General features: G+C 38.0%; 1 protein-coding gene across 1 annotated transcript in view; it reads left to right on the top strand.

The window, feature by feature from the left end:
* The window catches only part of LOC140241652 (myoferlin-like), a 188,884-nt gene that overhangs the window by 26,179 nt on the left and 144,355 nt on the right, over positions 1–18,350 (top strand). The window contains exons 4-6 of the mRNA XM_072321395.1: positions 2,743–2,848; positions 11,169–11,292; positions 14,285–14,414. Coding sequence (XP_072177496.1) covers positions 2,743–2,848; positions 11,169–11,292; positions 14,285–14,414 — 360 coding nt within the window. The remainder of the gene's footprint in view (positions 1–2,742; positions 2,849–11,168; positions 11,293–14,284; positions 14,415–18,350) is intronic.

Here is an 18,350-nt window from a genome sequence, read left to right as displayed (position 1 = left end):
GAATAATAAATGAAAACATTTTGACTAAGCTTAAATTTATGATTTAACCATGACAAGGGATACAAATTTATTTCAGTGAATTATTCAAATTAAAAATTCTTCAAAAAATGATTTTGTTAAAATTATTATTTTTTTTGATAAACAGTCGGCATACATATTCTCTTTTGAATGATAAATGCCAATAAAGTGAATAAACAATTTTCATAGTGCTTCAGTGGTATTGGAGTCACACATTAATGGCGATTCTTCAAGAAACTTTGATACTGATAATGCTCCTGCATGGAGTTTTCTCACCATCACATACAATTGTATATTAATGAAGTATTATGAGGATGTGAGTAATGCAGGATTTGTGCAATTCTTTCAGGTCATTTTATAGCTCCATTGAAGGTTTGATAATAGTTACATGTATCTATTCTTTAACTCTAAAATTTAGTGGGATATGGTTGATTCCCCCCCCCCCCAAAAAAAAAAAAAAAATCTAGTGATCATGTCTAGTGTGGACCAGCAAAATCAGTGGTAACAAATGAGAAAATCTTTCTAAAGAGCATGCACATTTGATACCATGTATTAAAGTACAAGTACCAACACAGATGTACAGTAAGTGAGACGTGTACAGTTTTTATTTTTCAGAGACACCAACAAAGGAAAATTTTGCTGTAATTTGATCACAAAATATTTCCATTTGAAGAGATTTTACTCTTTCCAAGCCTTGCTCTTCATAATAGGCCCGTTCACAAACAACGAAAATCGAAATTTCAATCGCGATCCAAGTTTCGATTTTTTTTTCCGACCGTTCATACACAGGGAAAAATCGCACTTCGCAGCAAGGAAAGAACGATCAGTGGCCAAACTGCGCATGCGCGAATCTTGTATGACCGAAGACTGACCCCGCCGCAGTCCCAATAGAGTTTCGCACGCGCTATGAACGATGGGATTAAAAATACCGATTTCCGAATCTCGATCGCGCTCACACACACGACGCTTGGCAAAATAATCGCGATTATTCTGAAAAATCGCACTAATAGTGCGAGTTGGATCGCGATAAGGATCGCGGTAATTAGTGAGATTTTTCTGTCCACACTGGAAAAAATTTCGAAATTTTGATCGCGATAAGAAAATTGATTTTTAAATCGCACTTTTTCCCTTGTGTGTGAACGGGCCTATTGACATGAGATGCTTTGCATTTGTGACCCGCTACAACAAAATGATCCTAAAGTCGGGCGAGGTCGATTATTTGAAAATTGCATGACACAATTCCCTAATCTTTCTGCTTTAAATTGATATATAACACGTCTTATAAAAATAATCGGCTGCGGAGATATCGATGTTTAAATGAGAGCATGTCAAGACGTCTGGGAAATCACTGTTTCGAGAAAAGTGCCCTAAAAGTTCTCCTTGCGACGCAATCACAATCAAGAGACACGCAAGTCAGTATTCATCTCCGGACAATAGAAGTTAAGCCCTAGTGACCTCCGAAATGCTCAGGCATAGCGCAACCCGCCCGCACGCACTAGTCGACTGGGCAGTGTGCGAGCTTCACGCTTCGGTTAGCGGCAAGCAGCAAGCTGACCAATGAGATCACTCTGGTCGTTGTTAGGGGCGGAGCCTATGTGTGGCGCTCAATCCAAATGTTCGAACCAGTTTCTGTTTCGTTGAAACGCCAAAAAACATGGCCCAGAAAAATGCTATTTTTTGGTCTTTACTTTCATCATTTTGTTTCAAAATTTCGACAGATGATAGAAGACATGTCAGACTCTTATAATATGTCAAATTCAGAAAATCGTAAGTTTTGACCAGTTTTGATGCTCTAACTTCAAACTCGATTTTCACGGCTTCGACCGTGCGCGACTTTAGGACCATTTTGTTGTAGCGGGTCACATTTGATGATGAAACAAGGGAAAAAATAGAGCCTGTGAATATTTGAAGAAGATTAATTTTGACAGCTACTTTTGAACATTTTATCCATTGTATCTGAACCAGAGCTTCTTGAGTTATCTGTTATAAATGTTGTTTCATATGTTGTCATGCCATTCACTGCTGCCACCCCCACTCTTTGCCCACAAATAATGAAATCTGCGCTTTTCACTGTGAGGCACGTACCAAAACATCTGTCCTATTAAATATTTTAATTGAAATGCTGTCAATTATTTCTGTTTTGGTCACATAGTGCTGAATTGGACAGCTCCCCCAACAGAACTTCTGAGTGAAATATGGACGTGAATTTATGTAGTCACTGCACTAAGAGAGTTTATACCAAATGAATAGACTTTTTAAAAGTATTTTGTTTCCAATGAAATACTTTATACGCCATATATTTAGCACGTCTAATTTTTCACAAATCAGGACTTCTTGACAATGTCGCAAGTGGTTAAATTTGCGATTGTGGAGTTCAGTACTGAACGGAGAAATGTATGCATGCATGCCTCATTTATGTCAGGATCAGAGTTGATATTTTCGCATGTTTTTACACTTAAAAATTTTGTCTTTAGATAGCACCAGACTCGCGAAATTCACAAAAACGAAAACCTGGCAAAACATTGAGTGTATACAGAATAGTATGAAGAAAAAATATTTTTTAAGAAGACCTGGAATTTTAACGTACTTTGACGAAATGTTGTGTGCATAAAGCCATTGGTAATCTTCCAAGCATTATACTCTCCTTTTGTGTATTTTTAGCCCTGATTTTGAGCTGCATTTTGTCATTTGTCTTTGCATTTTGCTCTTGATCTTGTTTTGCAGGTTGCTTGGGTCTTACACCATCGCCCTGCGTGATGTGGTGAAGGGAAAACAGAGGACCAAGAGACAGGAGTGTAAGCTGAAGGACTCTAAGGGAAGACAGTCAGAGGTACGTCAATATCAAATTCTCCCTATCGCATGTAGCCGACATCAAGCGATATCACCGCGTGATACCGATATCTGATCGATCGCTCTTGGGACGTACACTTCCGGTTTCGCGGTTTATACCATGTCACATCCTTCATCTACGGATATTTTCTATAATTTTGTTGTTTTACATGATCGGCCCAACATTGGGCCGCTTCGCAGAAGAATCCCATTCATCAAATGTAAAGTTACAGATTAGAAAATACTATTCGACAGATTATAAGACAGGATTTGATACGATCTGCGAATACTAATACTTTGGCGTTCAATGTTCATAAAAGCGTACATTTACACATAATGTGTTCATAACGGGAAGTTAATATCCGAAGCATTGAAGGTAAAACAATTTGAGCGCCACAAGCCTTCAGATTCGGAGAGCTACACATATACGATAGGGAGGATTGTCTTCTAATACCTTAACCCTCTGACGGCCTTCAACTCCTTCTGCTGTAGACATTGCACATAACATCTGCCGAGAACCAGAAGGGTGTTATTGTAATTTTTGGGGTGTAATGAGCTATTGGTATCACATTGTAGATCTTGATCTCTTCTACGTCCGTATGGTATCAATTTTAAATCATTTTCATTTTTAGTAAAATGTTAAAAATCAAACCGACAAGTATGGGCACTATTTTACCAATGATGATAAACAGTTCTTATTGTACTTTTCATAAAAACTAAAACTTTTTGAAATATGTGTGACCTTTACACAACATTCAGAAAGAACAACGAAATCACAAGTGTTGTTGAATGATATTGATGCATGTTATTTTGATTGGGGTAATTGCCTCTTAAATAATAATTATATTATTATTATTATTATTATTATTATCATTATTATTATTATTATTATTTTTTTTTTTTTTTTGGGGGGGGGGGGGACTTGAGAAGATTAAATGTGCTGAAAGGACCACATTGGGTGTATGTGGTTTTTTTAATGAGGGATATTGCCGGAGATTGTGGGATATACCAGGGCATAATATGTAATTAAGAACTCTTTTTTTTTTTTTTGGTTACATTTCTGAGATTTACGAAGGAAAAAGGTGTGAACTTCCTCCGCTTGGAATGAGTCATAATTGTAACATATTTGTACTCATACAGTGTAATCTACTCTTGAATTTGCACATCCACTCATGACCCAATTTAATCGATTCCAAACTCGGCGCAATGCAAAGCAAGTTGGGTGAATTTTAACCTGTTTCTAATAACACTCAGAAGTCTCAACAGCCATTGTACAGGACCCACTGGATTTCTGTTGGCAAAGTTTTATGTTTTCAGAATTTAGTCACCTCATTTGCAAGGCCTGTTTTTCCTGTCCTCCATAAGAAAGGAAGTCTCCAACATGCAGTTTTGATATGGTTGAATGTCATGGAGTGACTTTAAATCATTACTGTGAGAAATGGGCAGTAGCTGCTGTGTTTCAATTTTATTAGTACAGTGGATACTTTTTTTTTAATGCATTTGGATGTCATGGAATGATTTGAAGGCATTATTGTGGGAAATCAGTGTTTGGTACTGTGTTTCATGAATACAGTAGGTACCCTGATTTAATACATGTAGGCCTATCAATTGCTGAGTTTCACCTTCGCTTCAGTTCGTAATCGTCAGTTTGAGGAAAAGTTATTGATTGGCCTGCAAGACCATACTGTATTACTACCCACATATCTCTAATTGTGTGAATAATGGTAAGGGTAGTCTGTGGCAATATGACACATGGACCGGGCGATTTAATGACTAATAGAAACATGAAGCTTGGCTTAAAGGACAGTCACAATGATAATTGGACCTACTTATAGGGTGTGCAGGAAATAGCATCAAGACTACAGGAAGACGACTAGGTTGATAATCGTCCAAGACCAAGGGGAATCTGTTTGGTTTGCCTCCGCACTGGCGATCATCAACAAATTTATCAGCTGACCGTCCATCTCCAGTTGACCATACGATGTGTCTGTCCAGGCCATATGAAATCATTGATGGGGCATAATGATCAAGTTGGTATTTGACCTGGAAATGACCTTGATGTGGTGCCAAAAGTAGCCATCGGGTGATTGGCAAGATGATGTGTATGGGTTTATCCAGGGTACATCCAATTCAGGAAGTGCAAATTTGGGAAACTGCAGGTAGTATCATAGTGAGAGTAAAAAAAGATGTTTGCATGAGGTTTGTTAGTTATCCCAGGGAACCAAAAAGAATCTGACTTTGATCTTGAGTGAAAGTTGATCGACTGAAGTAAAATTGTATGGACTTTAATTCAGTAGCCTAAAGAGGATGATATTGACAGTAGGGAAGCAATAGAAATGTGCAACAGTTGCAAAATTTACTTTTTTTATGTTCAATTGTACATAGGTACAAATTGTATACTGCTTGCATGAAAAGAAGTTTCCTTTTACAGCTGTAATAGTCAAATCAAAAACAGTTACTGCTCTTTTCCGTAAAGCTGTAAAAAGGGCTTTTTTTTTTTTGGGGGGGGGGTGATTAATTGATAATGAAAGTAGGTTTTTCTGTTAATACAAAGGTGTACACCTTTTATAACCAACCTGTCTTTTCCTTTGCCAATTAGCCTATTTTGAGCATGGACACAAAGTAATTTCAAGGAGAAGACAAAACAGTTGATACCTGGCATTTGGCAGTTGCACTATAAAATTGCCAGGATGCTGTGCAAATGAACATACAGAAAATTTTTGTCAAATATTTTGTAAAGTCATTCAGGTAACATTATAATGTTTCTTTGAGCAAACACTTAGTTTAGCTGTAATTGCTCAATCCCCAAGATGATTTATACATGATAGACACAGCAGTTTACAAATGTTTTGGATAGAGTGTTCATGGAGAACCCACTCTACCCTCGATACCAATTATTTATGTTACAGTCGTCTTTCGGCTGCTGCAATTAAAAAGGATGATGAAACAATTTATCATGATGCGTGATCAGAAATATTGGTGTAAAAACTTGATACAAAAGGGGCTATTGCTATGAACATGCTCAATTAGAGATGAGAGGCTCCTTTCTATTTCCTTTCTTGTTTGTATGTCTGGAAGGGGAACAAAAAACCAGCTGCATAAACAAATGTGATTCTTGTATGAGTGTCATCATTACACCTTTATGGGGAAATTGGAGTTGCACACCATTCATTATAAAATGGAGGAGACAAGTTGTATACAGGAATGAAAAGAGGAGGTCGCTTGTAGATCTTGCCACGTGCCTCATCAAGTTCAGACGAGCGTGAAGTTCTTGAGGTTTGTAAACACAGGGATGACACTGAAATGATCAAGTCTGGCACAAATGAAAACATACTGGCTGGGTCTGCTACAAGTCGCTGTAATAAAGAATGGGTTCTGTAGGAGGATGTGAAACACAGGAATAACCTTCTGAGGGATGGTCCATTTGCAGTTAGTGTACAGTTGTATGGCAACAAAAGGATACAAAACAGGCTTTGTTGCAAAGAGTTGGAAGGGCTGTTCTGGTCGAGCAGACTAATCTACAAAAATGTGTATGCATGTGAAAGCGTGTGAGTTCTACAGCTGAGAAAATTCCTGGCTGTGTCTTGAAAGGAAGACAATATAACTATACCATACAAAATAAATCTCTACCCTGATGTGTTGTGATCATATGATTGAAGTGATGGTTAAAGGCATAATTTACCATTTGTAGATGAAACAAAAACCCAACATTAGTGTTTTGAAATAGTTCTAAAATGTGAATTAGGGATAGAAACAACCACTGTAAAAATTTAAATCGGTAAAATCGATGGTAAGTATTGTTAAATATACAAAATGTGAACAATAGAATAAAAACGTTTCCTGACTAAACCATCTACTGTTACGGTTTAATGAGAAAAATCAGATCTATCTTCTTATATTCTAGGCTTTATCACAAAAATCTTATACGATGGGATGTTTTTATGGTACAACAGACCTACACATACTGATTATGCATTAAATGTCATGTCTTGGAAATTTTTTTAAATCACTATTCCCAAAGATTAAACAGGATCTTTAAGATATAAGGTCATCAGTTTACTGTAGGTGACATCTGCAAGTTTTCTCATTTGCACTTTGTAAGAAAATACACATGGAGACAGAATTGAATTGATCAATGATTAGGCCTACATGCCATAATATAACTGTCTTTATATGACAGAAATTTAAAGGTGAAACAGTCACCGTGTTCTGGGGTTTATGTGTAGAAGGGAGCGCTTTGGCAAACATAGAGCTTAAGTGTGAGGGAGTGTTAACTCAGTATAAACCTCATTCACTTTGAATTGCTGCACTTTGCCCTTTTGTACACACTCTTGAAATATTTTAGAACACCACATCCTACACGACTATAGAGCAGATGTTACTCTGGAGTCTTCATGCTGACCTGTTTTCAGTATCCTCTCCCCCTCCCCTTTGCCCATAAAATGTAGCATGGTGTATAACTTGGTTGGCTGACAATGTCATGAAGATGTGAAGATGGGTTTTTATGTTAATGTTATACTGTATATGCCAAATATTTCACAAGGTTTTTATTTTTGCAAGTCAGCTGCTATTGGCAAAATTAAAAAACATGCGAAAATATTGACTTTGATACCGATATGAATGTGACATACATGTATACATTTTTCCGTTCAGTACAGGACTCCACAATTGGGAATTTAACCACTCACGAAATTGTCGGGAAGTCCCGATTTGCGAAAATTTAGACTCGCGAAATATATGGCGTATACAGTATACACCCACCTATAGGTATACAATTCACAGTGGGATATGTTTGTGAGATAAGTGTACATTAAAAAAAATAACAAAAACTTTACAATGTTTTTAAGAGATAGAAATATACTTGTGAGAATTTATTCAATATCTAGTTGTTGTGCAAAAATTCTTCAAATCCAGCATCAGATTTTGTGCATCTTCAGGCAAGTTTCCTCTTCATCATGAGTAATCTTTCTTTTAATTTCCTTTTTTGTTGTAAAATCAAAATTTTAATGTTTTAGTAAGCTCGTTTTTTGAGGAAAGAAAGAAGGAATGCTCTTACACTGTAACATTTAAAGTTTTAGCTGATGTCTATTGCTCATTTTTGTATTGTGAGTGTTCAAATATTTCAACCTTACACAGATTTGTGTTAATTTTTTTTTTCTCCACTCATAAGAAATTAGTGGAGTACCAAAGCTCTGAAAACATGCGTGATAAGTTTGGTTTATACCAAGAATGATTATCTTGGCCTTCAGTTTTTAAAAAAGAGCTGCTGGATTTCCTAAATTAAAGTTCAATTGCAGTTTTTATCAGGAGGGAAGGAAAGGTTCTTGTCAAAATGTTCATGTCACAACACCTGCCTCTTTTCCTCATTACCTTTTTTTTTTTTCCTTTAAAGGGGCATGTGGTTTGAAGAGATAAACGTTGGTAGGCCAGGTAAACCAGTGTGGGAGTGAGTGGGCGGGTATTCGTCAGTCTTTGATGCGTGTGTATATGTGTGTTTGTGTGTGTGTGTATGCATGTGTGTGTATGTATGTATGTGTTTTTCTGTTTGTGTGTACAGTGTGTGTGTGTGTGTTTGTACATGTGAACAGTTTATATTCTGCAGGCAGAAATATGCCATCAGAATCGTGAGTCACATCAATATTCTGCGGCCTAATGGCTGCTTCCTCTACTACCATGTACCAGCACTTTTCCTAAATCAGGCACTTTATATTAGCACAAACCAGATTATAAAGTCCACACGTTATAATATATGTATCCATATAGTCAACAGGTCATTTCCTTATTCAAGGTATTTGCGTAAATTATTTCCATACCCCATGTAAAGCAGAATATATTTTTGATTTTTTTTTTTGTGGGGGGGGGGGTGCTGAGGTTAGATGTATGATTGTAATTTGCCCTCGTCAAGGAAGCTATGTTTTCGTCTCAATACACTTGTGTGATGTAGGCCCTATGTTTGTTAATAGCAGGTATCATCTTGCTGAGACTTGTGAATATATATATATATATATATATATATATATATATATATATATATATATATATATTTAAATCCAGCTTCCTATCACCATACAGTATAGTGTAGAAATTCATTTGATGGCAGTTCTGCATACAGTATATTACAATAAAAGTTCATGGGGTGTCTACCACAACTTCAGAACATCTCGCACTATATACTTTTTACCAGTAGTGAAAAGAGCAGGGAGGGATAAAAAGTGAATTATAGAGGTAAGTAAGATGGTGCATACGGTATAGATTATTTAGAGTCAAAATTTCAGCTGGACAGTGATGCTGTGCAAAAAAAAAAAAAAAAGAGAGAGAAAAAAAAGAAGAAACTTATAACTTAATCACACGTGTACAGGTATTCATGGTGCATAGTGTAATACTTTTTCTGGGGCTTGCACCTACTGCATGTGAGTGTGATTGAAAATGCCTGCCGTCTCACGCACACGGGATCGGAATTGAATGGAAAGGAAGAAATGGTTGGTCGGTTAAGCGCGTCGGTAAATACGGACATGCTCCACGGCACACAGGCCCATGTGTGGGCACAGTGCATGGTCTGTCCCTGGGCTTTTGCAAATAGGAATGCTGTAGCAGGAACGCTTTATGGGCCTGAAGTCTCTTGCTATCATTTGTGGGCCTGCCGAGTGTCTTGCCTGAGAGGTATTGGAGTCGAGAGAAAAGCAAACACATCAGGCGTTTTTACTGCCATGAATTAAATCAACAATTCTGGCTGGAAAGGCAGCAGTACCAGTTACAGAAATAACAACAGGCCTCGAATTAACCGACGGCCACCGACGGCCATGGCCGTCGGTGCCCCTCTCGTTGGCCGCAATGCCTTTTGTTTTTTGTTCAAAGTTACGGCCAAAAAAAATGTGCCCTTTTTCTTGGGGCCGTGGTGCCCTTTTAGAATGAAAGTTATAATTTATGACGTATGATATGCCCTTTCTCAAAGTCTCTTTAATAAGCTTGAACAACTTTCCTGATCTCAAATATCATACCTTCAGTTCACTCGCGTCCCGATGTATCTGATTCAAACTCAAAGTATCTTTCCGAGATACGAGACGACGTGTACGTACATGACGTAATGTACGCTCGACCAGCTTTTACCGTCCCGACTAGACTGCCTCCGCAGCGCAGCGGCCGCGGGTACTCAGTATACTAGCTAGGCAGCGCATATTCAGATAGAGTAGTAAAGAGTGAACTCCAAGTTCACAAAGAAAAAAGAAAAATCCCACGATGCCAAGGTGTGCCAGACTGGGGAATGGGGAGGGGTGGAGAGAGAGAGACCAATCAACAGAAGAAACCGCGCGTACTGGCGCATTCTTGGAGGTCATGAACAGTCTGTCACAGAGGCACAGACTAAATCATAGCAATCTACACGCGCACGCAAATTCCTTTGCCTTGTGGTTTTGCCAGCCAGCTGTCGGAATGTGCTTTGAAGTTTCATGGCAGCCTGGCTGGCCTGAAAGGGTGTCGAGTTTCAATCAATACCTACTGTTGTTTTATTCCTGTTTTAAAAAATGTTGTTTCACCTGATAGAAACGCGGAGATCGGGAATGTGTTACAGCTGTAAGGAAGAGGTTTTTGTTGTGTGTTGCACTTTGTGTGTGTGTGTGTGTGTGTTTGTTTTTCTCGGTTTGTTTTTCTTCTTTCTTTTTTCATAAACACCAAACATGCCCTTTCCAATGTGGCCTTGGTGCCCCTCTCACTGACTTAAGTGCCCTGGCCTCTTGGAAAAAGTGCCCTTTTCTAAATGGCCTTGCCCCTCCAAAATCCTATTTCGAGGCCTGTAACAAGATTCCAAGTATGCAAACAAACAAAGCAGAAGATACAAATCCATGTAAGAATGATCTATTCCTCATAATGTTAATGACTTTGGTAGTTGATCACTATTCGTAGTGACAAACATGTTAAGAAAGAAGTGAAAGTACTATGATCACAAGTATCAAGGAGGGGGGAAAACAATACATACAAATACATTTTATATCAGAAGAGCTTGACTTTATGGTGGCTTCAACAAGCAAAGTATACAGTGTAAATACCAGTGCATGTTTGTCAATTATGATTTTACAAGCCAATATGTCATAAATTTTACAATACAGAGTTGCAGAGATTAGAGGTACACTTATATGTTAGGAAAAAAACAACAACTCCTTGCCATGACTGGGGGAAAAAAAGAATCCCTCATATTTCATCATTTACAATTTTAATTTTCTTCCATTTGTATATATATGATTTAGCTGGAAACTATTTGGTATTGAATATCTGTTAAATTTTGCAGGTTATAGTTAATTGCTTTTATTTCATGTATTTTGTTTCAGGCCTTGGTGCTCTGCAAGATCACCTACAATGCCCCAGCTGGAGCTGAGCCACCCCCGCCCGGGGGTGGAGGAGGAGGCGGAGGAGGTGCGACCACTGGTGGAGGGGATGCAGTGGATGGTGGAGGTGTGTTGCTAGGGAGCAAATGAGGGATTCCATTCTGCATCATTTCCTTTGGTCCCCCTACTACCCCCCCCCCCCACAACATTTTATGCGGACATGTATTATATGCCATACTCGACCATTCAGGCCGACATTTTACTACTAACCTCACATAGCTTGCGTGTGCTGTTAATCCCCCCTCCCCCCCCCCCCCATGATGTTTAGCCTTCATATTTCATTTTACCCCCAGTATTCACTGTCGTGGAATAACATTGAACGTTGATGCTTTAGTGAGTTTAAGTGCTCACATTGAAATGTTCCTGTGACTATTTCAGTGACTGAGTAGACATGCACTCAGCAAAGGACATGAGTTAAACCCATTATGGTAAATAGCAAAATAGAGTTATGTCAACCCCTTGAATTATGTATTGTGAGAGCAAACAAAAATAAATGATACATAGTGAATGCAATATAAAATGTTGTCCACCCAGTCAGTAGAATGGACATTTTGTTTTTACTTGATATATTACAGCATAGTGAAAGTTAACTTCATGCTTCTCTAGACTGTCAAACAGATTTTTGTGAAGAAACAGTTCATTAAGTATAATTGAATTGAAATTGAAAAATCAGAAATGTTTGTTGGTGCTTTTAAACCAGCCACATTGCATGTTGATGCTGCTACAGTGTACTTGCTCATGGGCACGCTGTATATTTTTTTTTTTCTTTTTCTGGTTTAGAAACATGCATGTGCATGTATGAATGTTTTTTTTTTTTTTTTGCCAACCATAGGGAATGAAAATATTATACCAACTGCATTAATTTCATTCCATGCATGAAGTGGCCCTGATGTAGCATGTTGCTAATTTATAGCCGTAGTTATTTGGTAGAAGGGACTCAGAACTTGTCACTCACACACAGGAGAATATGTCAAAGGATAAGAATCAGTTGTAAATGTAAAGAGAGAGCAAATACAATGTACAAGGTGTGAATGAAAATTTGGGTAAGTGTTTGAATACAAAGTGACATTTACTTGAACACTAAGGTAGTTGTAAGTCAAGGCCAAAGGTCATTCTGTGTAGTTTGAAATAGGTCATTTTCTAACCATATTTTCAGCAAGGATTGTCCAGTGATAATACCAGGTAAGAATATTGGAAATGAATAAACAGTAAAAACGGCTTGAAAGTACAGTTCTAAGGTGAAAGGTTAATGTTAAAGGCTACCTAATTAAGTTAGGATTTCATTTTCTAGCAACATAATATATTCTATTTGGCAGGTGCAATGATAATGCTTTCTTGGTGCAATACATGTACAGTTCGACCTCGATTATCCGGCCTCCTTTTATGTGGAAATCTCTATTATCCGGACGCGTTTGCGCAGTGAAGGACTTTTTTTTCGTCCAAAAATTGAAAAAAAAACCCAGTAACTTTAACATCTTTTCATGTATCTATTTTACTAATTTCATAAGATGTGCATGACAGGTTTCTCAATATCTAATGAGCTAAAACATGTATGATTTTCACATAAAGATATGCTTTATTTTTGTGAAGAAGGGACTACAATTTTGCGCAGGCTAGCATAGATTACACCACCGTTGCGGGGTATGCTACCTACCTAGCTGCCAGTGCACTGGGATGGCAGCTTGGACGGCAGCTATATACGTTAACATTGTGTCCCCCATATCCGGCCAATTCGCTTATCCGGATGAGCGCCGGTCCCGACATGCCGGAGAATCGAGGTCGAACTGTAGATAGAAATAGATTGAAAAATATTTTGTCTCTGCAGCCCTAGAGTGGGTGAAAGTTCAGTCTGTGGTCACTGGTCCAGATCAATGAACTTCATTATTAAAATGCAAGGAAAAATCATGTAGACTTATGACACATTTAATGATTACATGAGAAGTGGAGTCATGAAAGTCAACTGTGCACTCCAATTGCTCTGTGCATATATGTATGATTTATTGTATACATGTGTTTATAGCTGCAGGTAAAACACGTAAAGAAGCTGTTCAATTGAAGTATTCTTTAATGTTCTAGAAGTGAGATAGTAAACTTGGATTGATAGCAAAGTTGAGTGTCATTTAATTGGACATTAAAGTGTCACAACTTCATTGTACTATGAAGAAATCCCCCCACCCCCAACTCACACACATGTGATACTACCAGCAATCTTCAAACTGGTCTGCTTTGAGTTGAATGAAATTGGGTGATTGCAAGGCAGACATTAAGGTGGTGTTGCACCCATGAAATCTCTGAAACGATGCCCTCTTAATCTATGAAAAGAGTAACAGAAGACTGACCAAAGAAATGGGATAGCTTGCAATAAAAGTTACGTCATCGTGTTCAATCAAATGTGTTGTGATATCCTTGTGAATAAACCTGACCAGTTTGCGGTTAAAGTACAAGGTACATGCAGATTAGGGAAATAGTTTATACATATACTACTGTCAAATTTTATTATTTGAATGTGGCTTGCTGTTTTACAAACAAACTCAACAAAAAGTAACTGAGCAAACCAAAGAACAGACAGATGGATAGGTTAACAAACTCAAATCTAATTCCTCTTTCCAGTTTTGCATGATTTGTGTTTGCATGTGTGTGTGTGTGTGTGTGTGTGTGTGTGTGTGTGTGTGTGTGTGTGTGTAGGTGTGGGGGGGGTGTCTTTCAATTAGAAAGTGGCCGTCACTACTGTGTTGAATAGTTACAGCTCACAAACAAGCAAAACAAGTTCATGTGTAACATGATATCAACTAAGCCTCCAATTCTGAATGACCTCCACGGCATGCCTGTTATCATGCATTTTTTTTTTTGTACCAACTTTTACTGATGTGTTCTGTTCTACTAATATTGCTGCATTCTCATAGTCCTTATGTGTATGAAGGTGAACTTGTCCTTTAAAACTGTCCTAAAAATTTCCTGGTAACTCTGGAAATCCTTGTCAGAATATTAGCACCCTGCCTCATTTATTATGACATTCCTCTGACAGTAGGTTAGTATGTTTCCGCTTCAATTTGTTGTAGGAGATGAGGATGGTGATGAAGAGGGAGGTGATGATGGTGGCGGAGGTGATGAGGGTGGCGATGACGACGGAGACGAAGATGGACCACCGGGTGGTGGCGGAGGAGGAGGAGGCGGCATCGGAGGCCTTAAGTGAGTGATCATCTTCATCCTAGCAATATGATAGTGCAATAGTAGATTATGTTGATGATATTGATAATGATGATGGTGATGATGGTAATGATATGATGATGATGGTGATGATGATAGTGATAGTGATGATGATGGTGATGATAGTGATCAAAACAAAAAGGGATAGAAATGATGATGATAATGAAAGTAATGATTACAGTGATAAATGGTGATATTGTCTCATTTAGCCATGGTAGCCATTTTACTGCTGATATTCTATTTTTTGCAAAACATCATTTTGACCTGTTAACTCTATAGTTGTCATCTTGTAGAAGACACCTCAATCAATCACCCAACCAACCAAATGAGGATGTGAAACTCCTCTCAAGGTGCATGTACACTGTACCTTGTATTAACCTCTTTGAGGACGGACTGATTTTACTACAACATGCATTTCCCATAGACACCTGCCCAGGTACCCTGTATGCTCGGACTCATCCTCAACAGGTTAGGAATACATGTATGAAAGCACTGTGAGAGGCATTATTTACTATTTGCAGGTGAAACATAAACCCAGCTTTAGTGCTTCAAAATAGTTCTGAAGTGTGAGTTTATGATAAAAACAACCAATGTCAACACATCAATAAGTATAATCATTGTGAATACCCCAAATATGAACAATAGTTGTAATAAAATCGCTTCTAGAATAAACCGTCTACAGTCGTGGTTTAAGAAAAACAGTGATATCTCCTCTATGCTTAAAGGTATTAGCCCACATTTGTAAACCTGCAGCAATTGGTCTCATAGTTAGCATGGAGTTTGGGTATGATTGCAGTAACACCTGTGCAAAATTTCGTTCCAATTAGTCCATTACTTTCATAAAAATAAATGAAAATGCACCGTAATCCGTATGCGTGCGTATAACGCTCGCTAGCTCCGGTCCACGTACGTGTTACATGTACAATATACGTAGCTATAGCCCGCGCTCGTAATTCGATTTTGGGTCGGGTTGACCCGGTTTGAAAATTGATTTTAAAACGATGATTTTCTCTCTTTTATCGAATGGTATAGACAAAGAGCGACAGGTGAGGTATGTTACTGTTATAACTTGTACTTGAAGTCATATTGGACCTGTTTTATGCAGTTTTGATTTTCGTGGGTTTGCAAATGTGGGCGAGTACCTTTAAGGTGTTGTTGCGAAATTTTTATATGGTGGATGTTTTGTGACACAACTGATGTACACATATGCATCAAATGTGATAACTCGAACATTTTTAAAAAAAATCACTTTTCCCAATGGTAAAGAGCACCTTTAATGGCTTTAAGCCAAAACTCTCATCTGACGATCATGTCGGTTTCCCAGTTTCATATTTTGAGAACATAATTGTCACATAGTAATAAAGTAATGTTTCCGCTTCTGAAGATTGTTTGACTTAATATACAACACATATGTGCAGCTCATAAATCCCAGTCTATCTGTAATCAGGAGTGAGGTTAATTGCTTGTATTATCTATCCTACTGAAGACTACTCCTGAGTATACTCAGGCAGGGGTCCGTTTCATGAAAGTCTTATGAGAGACTTTCTCTCTCCTAAGTCACACTTAGGAGAGACTTTGCTAAAAAACCGTTTCATGAAAAAGCTATCGCTTAAAGCTATCACATAAACTCAGATTTAGGAGAGACTTTTTCTTGAAACCATTTCATGAACAAAGCTAGCACATAAAGTCTCTCCTTTTGGGGAGAAAAATACAAAATGCATTTTCAACCCCTGCTGGTGCAAACATCATGGAATACAGCCTAAATAATTCGTCGCCGGTCACACGAACCGACGAATCACTTGATTTTGGGTCAAATTTTCGATTTTGAGATTTTACACACAATGTCTAGAATCAGTGTGAAATTTGAAATCAGTTCACATGTTTTTGCAGCTTAAATATGTAAAGGATCTTGTAGTTTTTTTTTTTTTTTTTGGGGGGGGGGATGATTAAAAGACACACTACTAGTATTTGAGTTGTCTCAATTCAACATATGTAAGCCTATAGTTTGGGGTATTAAGACTTCTTGAGGTTCTAGATCTTGTCAATAGACATCCATGTTGCAAGGTCTACATCTACCTAAGATCTGGTAGTACCAGCTGTACTGTGGCTTCACATTCGGGTTGGTCGCAGTTATAGCCTGAGATGCAGCCACAGTCGGACTCTGATCATCAACTGTTGTCATGTCATCATGAATTAAATTGCTAAAAGAAGTTGTGTAAGCGCTACTAGCATCGGAGTATGGACCTATAGAATCTACTAACTGCCTAGATAGATAGCACTATTTAGAAGACCTATTAACTTCCTTACTGATGATTGATAGGCCTACTGATGTTAGTGATAATGTTTAATAATTAGATCTAGGAATACCAAGGCTAAGGGTCTAGTCTGGTTTACTTATACACCGGATAAGTAGTATCTAGGTCTAGGTGCTACTCGGGATTGCTAAAAGAAGTTGTGTAAGCGCTACTGGCATCGGAGTATGGTTCGAAGGTTCGAACAAAAATATATCTAAATGATATCACATTATGAATCCACATGCATTACTTTTCAATCGCAGACAGCTTTAAATATACTTACTGATAGAAATGTGTACTAGTAGCGGTGTAGAATGCAACTCGGCCTTTAGGATCTTGCCTCCATCGTAGATCTGTAAGTTGCCTCTGCGCTGTATACCCTGTGTGTATATACGTACGTGATATATCTATGTAGCGACTGCACACCGCATGTAACACAATAGGGAGAACGCGTTAATGATATGCTAATGATATGTTAATGAGTATTAACCTCGAACATGACGATTGAAATAATTAAAGTCTCTCATAGCTTTAGGAGAGACTTTGTGAAATGGTTTTTACTTCACCGTGAAAGTCTCTCCTTAATAGCTATGAGCGACTTTGGCCATTCTAAGATTTATGTGATAGCTTTTATGTGATAGCTTCATGAAACGGACCCCTGGTGTCTATGGGAAATGCGTGTTATACAATGTAGCAAAATCAGCATGTCCTTAATGGGTTAAAAAAGAAATCATTTGTGAGGGTAGCAGGAAGTCATTTTCTCGTTACTTTGCTGATGTGAAAATCATGATATTTTACCAGGGCAGTCGATGTATGGACTCTACTTCCCTAGCGCAGATATTAGAGCTTGCAAAATGCTTGGTATCTTTGTATTTTCCTCTTCTTCTTTTTTTGTGTGTGAAATGATCTCAAAAACATTTCCTGAAATGTATAAAAAAAAAAAACATTGCGACTGAGAAAAATAAGCCACACCAGGGGCATGGTTGTACCGTTGTGCAGTATGTGGTGTCCTTCCATTTTCACAAACTTGGTGCACAATGAAGTATCAGTTTTGATGTGCAAAAGTGTAGCTGAATGATCGGTTCGCTCCACCCTGGTTGTAGAAAATTGTTCAGTCTGTCTGCAGTACGTAATGTGAGATCATGCATGAATGGTGCTCACAAGAAGGTGTCACTTTGGGATGTTTGTGTATGCCTTCATGTAGGAAAAAGCTAACAAACAACCATCCAACAAACTGTGTGGGTGAAACTATGGACTGAATAGGAGCACTGGTGTTAAGCAGTGTTTATGCGTATTATATAATTTCCTCAGTCCATTTTTGGTGTTTGGACAAGTATTAGTTACAAAAGAAATCAAGTGTGTGGAATATGTGTTTTCTTGGCCAGACACACAAGAACAGTAGGTCATCAATAAACAAAACAAAACAATAAAAAGCCAGGGAAATCATCCTTTTAACATGGAATAAAAAAGAAAACAAAAACAGATTATTTTCTTATTTTTTTTAGGGCAATGTTGTGTAGCAATTCACATTCTCAAAAGTGGATGCTGCAATTTCCCCTTCTACCTAAACTACATTTCCCTGCAGTATTAACTGGGAAAAGCAAGAAGCATGAAATCCCTTGAG

The sequence above is a fragment of the Diadema setosum genome, chromosome 18, assembly GCF_964275005.1.
Source record: "Diadema setosum chromosome 18, eeDiaSeto1, whole genome shotgun sequence".
In the NCBI taxonomy this organism is placed as follows: domain Eukaryota; kingdom Metazoa; phylum Echinodermata; class Echinoidea; order Diadematoida; family Diadematidae; genus Diadema; species Diadema setosum.
Note: the sequence above shows the minus strand (reverse complement) of the source record. Positions and strands in the feature narration are given on the sequence as shown.